The sequence below is a fragment of the Rhea pennata genome, chromosome 11, assembly GCF_028389875.1.
Source record: "Rhea pennata isolate bPtePen1 chromosome 11, bPtePen1.pri, whole genome shotgun sequence".
NCBI classification, from domain to species: Eukaryota; Metazoa; Chordata; class Aves; order Rheiformes; family Rheidae; genus Rhea; species Rhea pennata.
Genome location: NC_084673.1, coordinates 15,662,993 through 15,679,002, shown reverse-complemented (window position 1 = coordinate 15,679,002; position 16,010 = coordinate 15,662,993). Strand labels below are relative to the sequence as shown.

The window sequence follows — 16,010 nt, the reverse complement described above, 5'->3', positions numbered from 1 at the left end:
ATGTTAGACAGGGTTGCATCCAGGTGGGCCTTGAATATCTCCAGAGAAGTAGACTCCACAACCTCTCTGGGCAGCCTGGTCCACTACTGTCACTCGCACAGTGAAGAAATTCCCCCCTCACATTCAGGTGGAACTTCCTGTGCTTCAATTTCTGCCCATTGCCTCTTGTCCTGTCACATGGGACAACTGAAAAGAGTTTGTCCCTGTCCCCTTGACACCCTCCCTTCAGGTACTTGTAGACATTGATAAGATCCCCCCTCAGTCTTCTCTTCCCCAGGCTGAAGAGGCCCAGCTCTCGCAGCCTTTCCTCGCAGGGCAGGTGCTCCAGCCCTCTGATCATCCTCGTAGCCCTACACTGGACTCTCTCCAGCAGCTCCCTGTCTCTCTTGTACTGGGGAGCCCACAACTGGACACAGTACTCGAGATGAGGCCTCCCCAGGGCTGAGTAGAGGGGCAGGATCACCTCCCTCGACCTGCTGGCCACAGTCTTCCCAATGCACCCCAGGAGACCATTGGCCTTCCTGGCCTCAAGGGCTCATTGCTGGCTTATGGTCAACTTGTCATCCACCAGCACTCCCAGGTCCTTCTCTTCAGAGCTGCCCTGCAGAATGTCAGCCCCCAGCTTGTACTGGTACCTAGGGTTATTTCTCCCTAGGTGCAGGATTCTGCACTTGCCCTTGTTGAACCTCATGAGGTTCCTCTCTGCCCAGCTCTCCAGCCTGTCCAGGTCTCTCTGAATGGTAGCACAGCCCTTCAGTGTGTCAGCCACTCCTCCCAGCTTGGTGTCATCAGCAGACTTGCTGAGGAGGCACTCTGTCCTCTCATCTAGGTTGTTGTTGAAAAGTTGAACAGGATGGGACCCAGTACTGAGCCCTGGGGGACGCCACTAGCCACAGGCCTCCAACTAGACCCCACGTCACTGATGACAACCCTCTGAGCTCTGCCTTTCAGCCAGTTCTCAAACCACCTCACTGTCCACTCATTTAACCCACACTTCCTGAGCTTATCTAGGAGGATGTTATGGGAGACACTGTTAAAAGCCTTGCTGAAGTCAAGGTACACAATGTCCACTGCTTTCCCCTCATCTACTCAGCCAGCAGAGAGTCTTTAGGGCTGGGCAGAAAACCTCCAGCTGCACAACTAATAATTACCACAAAACCCGGTGCACTCCGTTCCTTAATTTCAGCTCCTCTTTTGCTGTGTAATTCCATTTCACTTCATAAACTTCCCAGACAACCTGGAAGCTGTACTAATAGCTACCTGAAAGGATGAATAACCTTAACAGGTCCCAACAGAGAAGTGAGAAAGGAATGTTCATTACTGCCTATTGATCAATATCTACAGAAAGTTTGATTCTGTTTCATTAAAAAAAAAAAAAAAAAAAAGACAGTTTTCTCTGGGTGTTGCACTGTTTCTTGAAATTGTAGCTGTACTTGTTATATGCCTGGGAAGGAGGTCTTTCTTCTCAGCTGCTAGAGCTTCCTGCTCCCTTACTTTCATGGAGGTGGAGGGAGAAGAATATTAGGCAAGTCTGAAAATCTCTCCTTTGTGGGAATTGGTTTGTGGCTTGCTTTGGCCTGATCATGTGGTGGCACTCTTCAGAGCTGCTCCTATGGAGGGAAGCTTTTTGTTAGCTGGGGATGTCAGAGAGACTAGCTAAAGGTAGTGTGGATGCTTCTAGCATGGATCTGCCATGCAAGTGTCGCCTTGATGTATGCAGCAGTCTCACTGCACTTAGCAGCAATGCAGAGGGGACTACTAGTCACGGGGGCTTTACCCACATCGAAGAGCTAAAGCATTGTTTTTCCCATATATTACACATTATACAAGTTCGTCTGAATTGGGCAATGTCTCCAAAGCACAACTTTGCCATACTTTGTTTTGAAGCAGAGAATTTCTATTTGGACCCAAGGTTTAATCATTGCTGTGATGTGTTTCACCCTATTAACAGAATCTGGTTTTAGCTACAAATGACTGCCACTTAAGGCATTGATTCAGCTGTATTGTAGTCTGCTAAACATCTCTGAGTGGCTGTTCTCAGGACCTGCTTTGCTTGGCTCAGAATTGATTTATCTGTAGCACATGCAAGAGTAGCAATGGATTACAGTAATCCCCTTAATGAAAGTGAAAAAGCAAGTGTTTACTGTGCAAGAGTTAATGCTCCCAGTTCTGCACACATATTGAGTACTGCATTTCTCCACTGAATCACCAAACCTATAACTCTGTGTTTACAGAGAGCAGAAGTGTAGTGGTGGAACAAGCAAGGTCTTTGCAAAGCAGAGTTTAATATAGTTATTTAATATTGGCACAAACAGATGCAACTCTACTCTGCATCTTAAGTAAACCTGATACAGGGAGGTAAAACACTGATCCCTAGTCATGTACTCTTGTGTGCCAAATGTGTCTGTGTCCCAGTTCTCTCCTTGCCCCAACAAACCATTTAAGGTCTTGTTCTTCATCTGTGTCAGTCAGTGTCTGAAAACAGCATCTTTCAGACTCTGACTAGCATACTGCCTTATAATTTGCAAGGCACCTTCTGTAAAATTCCAGGTCTAGAGACCATTACTGAAAGGGCTTGAGCCAGACTCTCCCTCTCCTGTTTCATACAAGATGGAAAGGGAGTGAGGCTGGGAAATGTTTAACTAAACAGGTTTTGCTTCTGTTTAGCCATGACCCCATTATTAGCTAAAGAGGCAGCAGTTTCATCTCATTTTCTAACTTCTCTTAAAAAGTATTACAGAAAGCCTCACCTGAATGCCAGAAGCAAACTCAGCATCTTGGTTTCTGTCTGGTTTGGGCCACACACAGGTTACTGACTTTCTTCTTGCTTTGCTGGATCCTGGAGGAACAAAAAAAAAAAAAAAAAAAAAAAAAAAAAGACAGTTTAGGGTAACTGCTATGTTTGAGATGCTTCTTCAGATGTCCTCTCAGATGGCCTGTTTCAATTAAAACTCACAAGTGCTGTGAGAAGCTTCTGTCTGATTTTCAGGCCACAGTGACATTATTTCAGTATGTGTCATCCTGATGGGACTCCTAGCAGCTCAGGAAACATTAGGTGAGGCTGAATCTAGCTGGTTTTACTCTAGAAGCACAGCAGTAGTCCTAAATAAATAACATTTTGGACTTCTAGCTTAGCTTCAGGCTAATAGGAATTACTGAAGCTCCTGTTAGTGTGTAAAGGAGGCCCTGTTTCTTGCCCGGTAAGGACGATGCCCCCATGAGAGACCCTGCGTGATAGTGCCAGAGCCTTGTTTCCTCCCTGCCCAAAAGGAACTTCTGAAGTGAAGTCACTTCTGAAGTGATACCAAACTGTTCTGCTACAGGTGGTCCGGGTGAACTGGGCTCAGAAATGGGGTGCTGCTGCTGGATTTATTGTCCCTTTTCTTGGCACAGGGCATTCAATTAACTTTGTGCAATGTCAGGTTAGCTCTCTTATGATTTCCCTCAGGAATTAATTGTTGGTTCTAAATGTTTGCCTCCGTAGTAGGAAGTAGTGAAGACTGCTGATTTACATCATCAGGTACTTGGCCTATGGGCAAGTAGTGCACAAGCTTTGGGAATTGACCATCCTCTCAATTCTGCCCTTATTGCTCTGTGTCAAAGCTCTTACCTAAAAGTTGTTGTTAGCTGCAATACCTGCAACCTGAGCTCTGACCCCAGCATGTCCTGGTTTGCCATTCCTTTATGAAACAACCCCCCTTCCCTAGATGTGGGTAAGCACTGAAGTGTTAACTGAAGGGAGGGAAAACAATTTCTGGCTTATAGCAAGCATGTTTGTATGTATGAGAAGGATCAGGATATATCTACCTAAATTTTCTTTCTTTAGTGGCTTCAGTGAGTAATTCTCTGAATTCTACTAGCTGGCCACTCACACATGTTGCTCTAACACATTACCACACAGAGCTGAAATTGCAAGAGGAACCCTGGGTAAAGGGAAAGAGTTGGGGGGTGGTGGTGAAATGGTTTAAAACAATCTTCTAATACCATCTTGGGTGACCTAGCCAGCCTGAAACTTAAATGGAAGTAAAATGGAAATAATAATTTTTTTTGGAGGGTGGGGAATAAATTCATAAAGTTAATTCATAACTGATGGTTGGTAGCTAAAGTAGTTTTGCAGGCTGATGTTGACATTACATTAATGTGTGTCCCTAAACTGCATGTGGTACTGCACTTAACCACATGCTGTATTTGACTAGTGAGGCTTATTCAAGGATGAAAGGTCAGAACAGGTTTCTTGCTTTTTGTCAAGTTTTTAGTGTCTTGTCACAGCCTGTTCTTCCACACTTTCCTCCAGGGCCATGAAAGGAAGAAGTCTCAGCTCCTGGCTTGAGCCAAGCTGAATTTTTGCTTGCTCCTGACTCCAGCTCATTTTATAACTGACCTAAAACCCATGCTCATCATAAATGACAGTAGTTGCAGTCTGGCTGACTTTCTGTGGTATACTTCTTACAGGGAGCTTTCTAAATAAAAGATGAGTTTCGTCACACTGGGGAGAATTGCTAGACGTGATGCTTAGCCATCTTGGATCAAAGGTATTACATGAGCAAGCTGGAAAATTAGTAAATGCTTTCTCAAATGAGAGCCTTGGTGCTTTAACACCAGTTTTAGGGGGTTTTTTTGCTAGCTGAAAGTTCGGTGAAGTTTCTCTTATTGAGAGAAGGAAGAGGAATTTGCTCTCCCATTAGAAATAGTTTTGGCTAGACTAGATAAAAATAGCAGTTCTGTAACAGCCTTTCTTCCTTCTCTATGTAATATCTATTATGAATGTTGCAGAGCTACAAGTTTAATGCAGTGAGACTCCTGACTGGCTAGTCTTTGAATTTAATTTCTTTCTTGATTTAGAGGGAAACCAGTGACAATGTACTGCATATCCTTTTTTCCTCCCTCCTGAGAAAATCTTCCTTATACTAGGACTGCCAGAAGTTCCCACAAACAGTGCAAAGCATTCTTAGCATGTATTTATCACTTGAAATGAGAGCAGCATTGTTCTGGTCTGTATTTAGTGTCCAGACTTGCTTAAAGGTCCTTCCTACCATAAAGCATCAAGGGATGCCTTGGTCCCTCTGGCTTGCCATGATGTTCAACCAAGGAAATCTGATGTTACAATCATATACAACCATACTGGCAGACTGCTTAAAAGCCAACCACACATCAGTATTGTTTTCCCTCCAACTTTGCGTTAGAAACCCACAAAACTTAGTTCACCGCTAAATTTCAGTAAAATATTTCCCTATTTCTTCCAAAAACAGAGAAGCAAAGGGTCAGCCATGGTTTTAATCTTTCAGTGTTCAGATAAGTACTATGGTACTTTCAAAGTTAGGAGAAAGGTGGTAGGAAGTAGCAGTGGAGCAGGGAGAGAGGCAGATGCATTGCAGGGAGCATCCCTATGCCACTAGCTATGTGCCTGGAGTCTGTGAGCTCTGGAAGTGCCACAGTCCCTAGTGACCTCACTGCACAGAAGACATACATGCACACATATATGTGTGTGTGTGTGTATATATATAAATATATAAAATTTTTTTAACTTCATGCCGTTCAAAGGCATGTTAAAATGTAAATCACCAAAGTATTACTTCTAAAACAATTACGAGTGTTCCATGTGGAAAAGAGGCTTTATGGAGAGGAATGAATTCTAACAATGGCTCATCTGTGCAGCTTATAGGTAATGAATACCTTTCAGCTGAACAGGAACATGGAGATTTACCATGTGTCACTTACAACCCACCAGCTCATGTTAAATTTGCACATGCCAGTTCAACTTTGTCTGCTGTATGCTGCTTGAATTAGAACTGCTAAGATCACTTCTGTTCAATGCCTGGAAACTGAGTATGGATTCCCCTTCTCCTTTGCAGGTGCAGGAAGCATCGTTGCAATTATGATTGGCAATCTGAAAGGCACAGAGATTTTACGCCGGATTGAGAGTGGCATGAAAGTGACTATGGTTATTGAAGTGGGGAAAAAGCATGGTCCTTTGATGAATCACTACTCGATATTCTTTGTCTCGGTGTCATTTTTCATTGTCACAGCAGCAACTGTGGGCTACTTCATTTTTTATTCTGCTCGGAGATTCAGGATCACAAGGGCCCAGTCCAGGAAGCAGGTGAGTTTGTGTTGTGTGTTGCACTGCTTGTTATCACTCTGAGACAGCATGCTGTGGATCTAGAGCATGAAATACTAGTTGAGCACCAAAATCACTGAGTTTGTTGCTTCCACATGAAGGAGAGAGTGTGATCCTTAAAATGTTAATAAGTACATTTTTAAACAGCTTAAGCCTTTCCAAAGATGTATTTATCTAGGGAATGCAACTGATTATGCATAACTAATGTTTGTCTTCTACAAATCTTGTTCCCTGACCTGTGATGCAGCAATAATGCTGAGATATTGAAGGAGGTGAGAGAAACTGCTTTCAGCTGACCTTGTGCTTCCCACATGTGTGCTAGCTGTAATGGGAGACCAAACCACACATGTCTGCAAAATGGCACATGGCTTTTGCTGTTTTCTGTAAACCACAAGCTAGGAAACTGCTGGGTTTTTTTTTTGTTTTTTTTTTTGCCTTGTTTTTTTTTTTTTTGCCTTGTTTAGGAATTGAAAAAAAAAGCAGTGTTGGGATTTTTTTTTATTGTAGTTTTAAACTGCAGACAGAGATTTGCTAATGAGTTACGTTTGCAAGTAACTCTCTATTCTGTGCAGTAATCTGGATCAGCTGATATAGTAGTGCCCACAGCTTTGACTTCAGTCTAATGATCTAATGAGATCTGCCTTATACCTGCTACTTCAGGTCTTAAGCAAAAGCCTTAAAAAAAAAAAAAAGAAAGAAAGAAAAAAAGAAAAGTGAGAATAAGGTCCTATCATGATACCTCTCAAAGGTGATGACCAGAATGAGAAAATGTGAGCATCTCAAATATGAGCATTTATTTCAGTCTTGCCCTTAGAGCTGTGTTGCAAAGGAGTCTATTGGTATTGTAATCCTGCTTTGTCAGTTTTACTTGAACTCTGAAAGAAGAGTTATTGCTGATTCATCTCCTACAGATGGCAATAGTGTGAACATCTCACTCTAGTTTGGCTCTGAGTATGAGAATGATCTCAGCACCAGTGGTTAGATACTTAAAGATGTTACATGCAGGTCTGCTGTTGCAAAAGACCTGCCCTACTGAGCACCTCTGCTATCCTGAAGATCTCAGGCCCCTTGAGTAAGACTCTTCTGAAATAAGTTGATGGAGCTCGAGTTGGAACAGGTGTTGAAACTCAGACTAGTTACAGGCTTCTACAAATTTTTAGGGCTCACTTCTCCAGAATGTTAATGTGCAGAACCATTTTTCTTAGCAGGCAGCGAGATCAAAGGAAATTACAGAAATGTTCTTGGGGACCTTGATCAGAATTGAATGTTGGGTTCTTTCTAGTAATCATGGAACTGAACTTGGCTGAGTTGGTGCATATTTTGAGAGCCTGTTGTCTAAATGTGGTCTTGTGGTTGATGGCTCTGTCAACAGACTCTGAATTTACTGATTGAGACTAGAGCTCTAACAGTGAACTGAAACTGTATTTGCATCTGGCCTAAGCTACAGCTGTTGTGTTCTAGACTAGGCCTCCCATAAGTTTTTTGTTTTAAGCTTGTTCTCCTGTTCAGACATCATGTCACACCTAGAAATGACAAGAGTACAGTAAGGGAATAGTTGGAAAGAGCAGCATGGGAAGCTATTGTCTGCCTGTGAGATATAGCATAGCTGCTACTGGATGTCACATGGAGTTATCTCTGTTTAGTACATTCTGGGAGGAATGACCTGGAGCTTTGAATCTCGATGCTCTCCTCTTGCTAACATCTGGGAATCATGTGTACTGTCTCCTGCTGATTAACTTTTTCCCCCTCCATTCCCTTAGCACTACTTCAGTATTAGAACTCTGTTCCAATGCTAAACAGATTTGGGCAGGAAGATCTGGGAACCCTAGAAGCTAGTCCGCAAGAGTCATTGTGAACTGAATCATGCAAAAATCTTTCCTCCTTTGAGGGTATTTAATCCAGCAGTTGTGGAAGTCCAGCTCTACTCTCTGAGCTTCCTGGCTTTTAATGAGCTATGAATGTTATTAATGCCTTAGTGGCAGAGGATACTAGGAAAATATCATCTGCTTAGCTAGTACCTTTGCTGACTATTTCCAGCTTGGGTTCTATGTGCGCAAAGAGTTTACTTTAGGTTGAAAAATAACATTGACAAATGACATGCCCATTCCAGCTGATTTTAGCTGAACTGCTGAAGATAGGGAGCCCTAGAACAGTAGCTTATGAAGTGAAAAAAAAAAAAGAGAGAGAGAGAGAAGCTTCTCTACCATCTTGAAAAAAAGTGTACTATTTTATTTAAGTAAAACTCAGATAACATAGAATTTTTTCAGTAGTTTTTTTCAACTGTGGTATCTAAAAACTGTGACCACGCAATGATTAGATAAGTAAAGAATAACAAGAAAGTTAGTGAAGGTGAACCAGTAAAACAGTGTTTCTACAGCGTTCTCTGTTAGCCAGCAGGCTGGATTTTTTCATGCTACATGGAAAGTAGCACTTAACACTTCTAGCTGCCTAGCTGGCTTCATGAAACCCCAAATACTAGTCAAACACTTATGAGCTTTCACCTCACACATGGAACTTGCCTGTCATCATCCAGCCCTGGAAACTCAGATTATCTGGACTTTAGTCTGTTGTTTGGAGTAAAGAAACATGCTTTTCCTCCTTGATCACGAAGATGTCTAAGGGTTATGCATCCTTCTAGGAGGTGTGTTTAAGAAAGTCAGGTGTCTTGATAGTTACTAAATATTATAATTTTTCCCTTTTCCAGAAGTGAGTTCTGAAAGTATCCATTTACCGGTGGTGTTCCTTCTCATATTCTTTCAGTCCCCTTTCTTGACCTTTCTTGTGGGGGGAAAAAAAGTGAGTATAATGCTCTTGAGTGAGAAGTCCGAAGGTATGACTGAGGGTTGGCTAGTTCAGTCTTTCAAAGTGTCAGACTCGCTTTAGCCAAAAAGAATGCTTTTAATTGCTTTGGACAGAGAGCTACAATGAGCTAGTCGTGATATAACAATGTTCTGCAGTTTGCCACTTGCTTCTTCAGATCCTTGAATACTTGGCATATTCTTGTGGAGTGAGCTTCAGGCCTGGGGAACTCTTGCTCTGAACTGGAAAGAGTCATGCTCTGGGTTGAGACAGGGAAGACTGTTTTCTAGATGCTTTGTGTCTTCTGCAAAGGTCTCTTCAAAATAGGACTCTGGCTAACAACATGAGTTATTCATGCATGGAGCTAGCGGTAACCCCTGCTTGAATTGGATTGTTTTCAGGTGTTATTATTCTGGCAATGTTCTTTTCCCTTCCTTTGTCTTGAGGAAAAATGTTCAGACTTCAGTGCTTGCTGAAGCAATCTCTTTTGTAGATAGGCCATTTGGTACACTTAAACGTCACCATTTGCCAACAGTTTCTGTACTTCTGGTATGACTACTTGTATTTTCTGGCAGAATGACAGTCTCTAGTTGCTTTGATTGCATATAACCTAGGTTTCAAACACTTCGTGCACTGCAGATTTTTCTTGAAGGCAGCAGCTCTGTCCCTCACTCACTTTAGCAGGAATTGCATATAACTTAGTGATGTAAATCTGTGCAAACCCCTTTTTCTAAAAGCTGAGTAAATATTGAAAAGTGCCAGTGATGCATGTTGTGTTGTAGTCCAAGTGAAAACAAAAATGTAGTAATAAGTGATCTGTCTTAATGGAACAGAAATAGAGTATCTTTATCCTTGTGAGTCAACTAATTAAACTGTTTGTAGCCTGCTATGTTTATTTGAATGCAATTTTCTTTTGGGGTTGAAATTCAAGTCACCATCTCTGCAGAGTCTTTTGCAGTATCAAGAAGACAGAAAAGCAAAGGAAAGGAAGTATGATATGTGGCTTGCTATTACTATTCTAGTCAGCAGAGTACTGACAAACTTAGTTCTGTAATATACTAGCTTTTCTTAACATGTCAAAGCAGCCAGTGATGTTACTCTATGGCCTGGTTTCTAATTTAAGCTGGAGTCTTCACTTCTGTTGATTTTTATGAAGATTAGATGTTGCAGCTGAAAAATGACCCAATTAATGGCCTTAGAGGAGGTAAGTTGCTCAGCTTGCCACAGTTCAAAGCTATTTCCATGACAGTATCCATCTGTGGGCAAAAACTTCCCTTAGCTTACAGGAGGGAAGCAGGAGTTCCTGACCTCTGTAGAGCTTGCCAGTCTACATTGTCATCACTGAATTCGTGGGGGACTAGGAAGGCACTCTTTCATGGAAAGTGTTGTAGATTGAATTTGCAGACCTGGACCAGAAAAGACTGAGGACTAAGCGACAGAAAGCCTAACTTTCCTGGTTAGGTGCCTCTCTAACATGTCAGAGCCTGGATAGAAGCCAGTTTGACCTGTCTTATAATATCTTATTTTTTCTGTGGGTTCTCTTGTTTAGTTGTTTTTTCTTTCCTCTGCCTCAACCTACTCAGCTATTTTTCTAGACTTGTTGGGTCAGCTGGCTTTTAACATCATTAACATTTAAAGTTTGCTCAGAAAACTTGACCTCACAGAATACTTTTGACATTCCAGCCTAGAGTATCCTGGATCTCATGATAGGCTATCCCATAAAATCTTCCTTGTGCAACCTTTCTCCACTCTGCTGGAGGGGTGTTCTGATGTATTTACTAAAATCAGTGTTAAAGGTGACTTTGCCATTGATGCATTTCATGAACAGCAATTAAACTTGTGCTCAGGCAAAACTTAAAATATTGTTTCAGTAAATTATTAATGATGCAGCCAATTAAGTCCTGTCCAATAGTATTGGCCTGACATTAGATGCATAGATTAGATACTATATGAGGTAGTGCATTGCTAGATAGTTTAGTTTTCAATTTATAACAAGAAACTATGACATATTGTTCTGGCTGTATGTGAGAAGTGCAATATTGCTGCACTTCTGCTGTTGTAATCACACCTGCGACTGTAGCCCCCAAATTCTTGTAATGAAGTGAAATCTGTAGGAGGGAGTAATGCTGAAAAGGTCACAGAACAGGTGTTCCTGTCCTAAACAGCATTTTTGGTTATCTGCAGAATTCTAGTCTTCTGTCCCAGAGAACTGCTGTGTTGGGCCAGCATGTGGTACTGCTGTAGCAGAGCTGGAGCTGCCTGATACTCCTCTGTATCCCTAGGCAATAACTGCCCCAGGAAAGGAGAGGACAGTCATTCTTGATGTTGGTGTAGCTTTTGTGACCTTTAAACAGATGTTGCTCCTGTGCTAATTAAATGCTTTGTAGTGAAAGCTGAGCAGGAGCAGTTGCCAAGCAAGCTGGGCTTCTGTTGTCTGGTTGTCTGTGTCTTGATGTCCTGAGAACATCAAACAAATTGGATGAAGAGAAATGCAATTCAGCTTCCTCCTCAGCTTTTATTAGAGCTGCCTTGTAATTCACCTGAGGCTAGTTATTTGTATCACACCTTGTTTCAAGAACTTTTTGTTTGTTTTAAGGGAGAAATAGCTTCCAGGGAAAGGAGGTTTTTATTCTGTTCATGTTACTTTGAACCAATATTGAGATAAAACTGCATTCTTCCACTTAACAGGAGTGGTCCATGCTCAGCTGTAGGCTCCTGAGCTGTTTGTGCTCTGCAGAGCAGACATGGCAGAGGACTAGTTCAGGGTGTGCTGGTGGCACTCATGCTGATTGATAAGGAAACTTGCCTTTTGTCAGGATGCAGTGTACTGAGTTTGTGCCAGGAAGCTGTCATAAAATCCCTGGTTAAACTTGCTGATTGTTAGATACAAAATATTCAGTTCTCCAAGTTAATTTGGAGGTTTCTGTTTGTTTTGGCAAGTCTAATCTGATCAGGATGGTATCTCCCAGATTCTAAAAGAAAAAAAAAACCTTTGAAATTCCTGTGCTTTATGAAAAGGCTTGGTAAAAACAAAGCATGCCCAAATGTTTTGTTAGTATGTCATCTGAATTCAACAACCACATGAAACCTCTGTCTCATTTTCTAAACAGCATAATCATGCTTTTTGAGGTGGGTGTAGTACGTGTGTTTTAATAACGTATGAGTTAAAATGGATGCCTGATTGCATTAGGTGCTTTGGTAAATATTTGTAACCGCAGCTTCTGAGGAAAAATGATTGTTTAATCAGAACTGCTTTCTATTACAGCGACGATTAAAAGCTGAGGCAAAGAAGGCCATTGGACAGCTACAGCTGCGCACCCTGAAGCAAGGGGACAAGGTATAGCTAACCCTATAATCCTCCCATACTTTATGATGCACCTTTGGCACAGAATCTACAACTTGGTTCTTAGTGCTGGAGAAGAAGAATGCAGAAGCCTCCTTGAACCCTTTGCCTTCTGCTGCAGACTTGATTCATCTTTCAGACAAGTCCCTTTTCAAACTTTCAAGTTTGCACATTCTTATAAATCTGTTACTGTTTACCTGAGGGGCTGCTTGAGGCAAAAGGTGCTGTTTTTTTGGCATGGATGCTTAAAGGTAAACTAGTATCACTAGTTGGCTTCCCATGCTATTTTTTTTTGTGACCAAAATTGGAGGTAGTAGTTTCTAAGCCTCTGAAGTAGTGCCTAAAATAATACAGTGATGGCTTGCAGCTGTGTTTGTAAACTGTGGACATAAACTTCTAATGCTTCTGTTCAAATGTCAGCTCTACTATGAGTAGTCCAGAAGACGTGCTTATATAAAAGATTATATGCAAGGACTGCTTTAGATTACTTTAGGTAGACCCCCTGGTGTCTGCAGTAAATCTGACTGTAGCTCAAGCAAAGCTTTCAAAGTTGGTTAACGCTCTAAATTCATTGTTTTAGGAAACTGGTCCTGATGGAGATAGCTGTGCAGTGTGCATTGAGGTATACAAGCCAAACGAAGTAGTGCGCATTCTAACTTGCAAGTAAGTTGTCTTCTGAACTGCCTTGTAATCCAGTATCTTGAAACATGCCTCTACTAATTGTTTCTCCTGTTATGGTAGCAAACTGATTAAGTTTTTGCACAGCAAGAAGTCTTGAATCTGTTACAGTGTTTCAAACTACAGGAACTGTGTAAATACTGTATTTGTGCTACCAGTTGACAGTGTTTAAAATTTCTACTGTGAGTTGATTGACAAGTTGAACTTAGCTGACCGCAGTGCCTGTCTGAAGGGATTCCAAGGTCTTTTTAAGATTTCTTTCTTTGCTGGTATATAAAAATATTACCTCTAAATTGTAGATGATAGGCTATGCCTGTTTCTTGTCACTTGGTTTATTGATTGCTTGGTTACTTAGAGGATCATGCTCTTACAGATATCAGCCTGGTAATCTCAATTTGTTAAACCATGCTGACTTTTGTGGTTTGGAAGAAAGCTGTTCTATTCTTGTGTGCCTTCTCTGAAATTAAGACCAAAATAGAGCTTATTATTATTATTATTATTATTCCTCTAGAATTCTCTACTACTGTATCTCAATTCTGTGCTCATATGGAAGCCTAGTATTGTAGTACCAATGTTATAATTTGTGGACCTATTTGGACTTGCTGGTGTTTTGCAGTACTTGCATGTAGATAACTATAGCTTTGATTCTACTTTGGAAAATTATTTTTAACAGGTCTCATCCTTTTTTGGAAGTATTAACCAAAATAGCCAACTGCCCCTGAAGTTTAAAATTGTTCCTAAGCTGAGGAGTGAAGCCTTGTTAGGTTTTAAGGAAACTTTTCCAGTGTGATTTCTGCATAAGCCTCCTGAATGGGACTGCTTTGGCAAAACTTCCAAAATGAGATGGCTACAAGAATGCTTAAGTTAAATGCTGTGTGAACTACATAAATTTTGTATGAGTATGCTTTTACATGGGAAGGGTTACAAAAAAGTACTTGGAAACATTTTTATATAGGAAAAATCAAGTTCTGAAGGATGGAAAAAAGTGAAGCTGCTGTTCAGCTCTGAGCAGTGTTATCTATCAAATGTTATCTAATTTGAGCTGGAGTCACCTTCTACAGATGACTGTAGCCTTGCAAAATGTTACAGTTTTGCAAAAGTTTTCTGTTTCCAAGTAATAGGACTTCTCTGCTGTTTTGATACCAAGAAGTTGGTCCATTAAGGTGTTACTGACAAACTTCCTTGTTTTAGTGCTTAGTAGTTTAGAATAAAACAAAACTGAGCAAGCTTTCAGGAATGTGTGTTAATGATTATTCAGTTGTCTTGTCTGGTTTATGCTAGTAGGTAGTCCTGTTTAGTAATGAATTAAGCCCCACGGGTGGGGAGGCATTTAGACAAGCTCTAGATACTTTTAGCTGATAGGAGAGCTGACTTTGCCTGTTAGTTCCCTATAAACCCTCCTAACCTTGATATAAACCTGCACACAAAATATGAGTTAAGAGCAGAGTAACTTCTTTTGAATGTATTGTGGATACATTCAAAAGTATGCTTACTGCTTTTAAATATATTTGTGATGCTTCATTCCTCTTGTGATCAAATGTAGCTCTAATAGGCACTAGCTTAAGATGGTTGTGCTTGCTTGATAAACTCTGCCAAAACTATACTGCAGTACTCTTATGTGAGTTGTAAACTGGTATTTACAGCAAGAACGTACTTGAATGTTGGTGGTGGACCTCAACACTGAGAGCCTACTTGTTGCAAGTATGTAACTAGTATCCATAAAAGAAATAAGCTATCAGATGTTCCTGTGAGTCTAGTGTGAGTCACCTCAGTGGTATCTAAGTATATGGGGTGTATGTGTTTGCAGAAGGCATTCTTATCCTGATAGTCAAACCCTAGACACTTAACTGCAGAGGCACATGAACCAATATTAAGTACAAGTACTTAAAATAGGCATGCGTCAAGGAAGTCTGAGGATGTACTATGACATTCTGTTAGTGCAGCTGAAAGGATGTGCTGCTTATAGTGGCCTATTTGGAGAACGCTTGTACAAGATTCAAGTGTAGTGTCTCATAGAAGAGTTCTGATTAATATTGAACAGTGTTCATCTGCCTTGTTGGTTCTACTCAGTCTGAAGAGATAGGTAGGCTGCAGCTGAGGATGGGAAATTCAAGTAGAATTTCAAGTAGTCTTCCCATCCTGTGTCCGAATTCAGACCCACTTTGGAACTGAGTATCTTCACAGGGGCACACATTAGCATCTTTAATGGCTGAACTATATTACATTCCTTCTATCCACTTGGAATAGACAGTGACTACATACATAAAGTAAATGAGTGGGTTTATCTTGAGGAAGTAACTTAATTAGATGATTTTCTATATAGCTTTAACAGAAACAGTGGCATTTTGTCATGTAAAAGTTGACCTTAGAGCTAAGACTGAGGTATAGAATTTAATGTCAATACCTGTCTTGGTTATCAGCTAAGAACCTATTGTACAGTTTGAAAAAAAGTGTAGCACAAATAATAGTGCTGAGTGTTTTAATGAGTCATGCAGAGGTACTATTAAGCAAAAAACAGTTACAGGCTGTGAGTGATAAACATGCCATTAGTTTCAACTGTAACTTGGAGCAAAATAAGTATATTCATTCTAGAATGAATGAATTCCCAGTGTTTCTAAATGAGCCTTGACAGCAGCTGTATAAACAGTTTTCTGGTGTGAAACTTAACTTGTTGGGTACTTTCTCCCACCAGCCATCTCTTCCACAAGAACTGTATTGATCCCTGGCTTCTGGAACACAGGACATGCCCCATGTGCAAATGTGACATACTCAAAGCTTTGGGCATTGAGGTAAGTCAGTGTTCTTTCCTAGTGACAAATGCCATTAGCAGTGTTTGCTGGTGTAGTTGACAGCATTTGAGCTCTTTTATGCTGCCTCTAGAATGCAAATAAGCACCAACCTTGCATGTCAACTGTGGGATGCTACATGACTAATGGTAGAGCATACCCCTGTTAGTGAATCCTGCAGCTGATGTGGTCTGAGTTGATATCTGTCTAAAGCATTGGGCAAAGTGGCAATCTAAATTGGTTGTTATGTATGACGGAAGAATTGCTCTATTTGCAATTAGAGGTG

At 41.0% G+C, this 16,010-nt stretch overlaps 1 protein-coding gene across 2 annotated transcripts in view; it reads left to right on the top strand.

The window, feature by feature from the left end:
* RNF128 (ring finger protein 128) overlaps positions 1 to 16,010 on the top strand; it is a 46,269-nt gene that overhangs the window by 26,669 nt on the left and 3,590 nt on the right. For both annotated transcript variants that reach the window (XM_062584545.1, XM_062584544.1), the window contains exons 2-5: positions 5,853 to 6,100; positions 12,183 to 12,254; positions 12,841 to 12,923; positions 15,631 to 15,727. In XM_062584545.1, the coding sequence (XP_062440529.1) occupies positions 5,853 to 6,100; positions 12,183 to 12,254; positions 12,841 to 12,923; positions 15,631 to 15,727 (500 nt within the window). The remainder of the gene's footprint in view (positions 1 to 5,852; positions 6,101 to 12,182; positions 12,255 to 12,840; positions 12,924 to 15,630; positions 15,728 to 16,010) is intronic.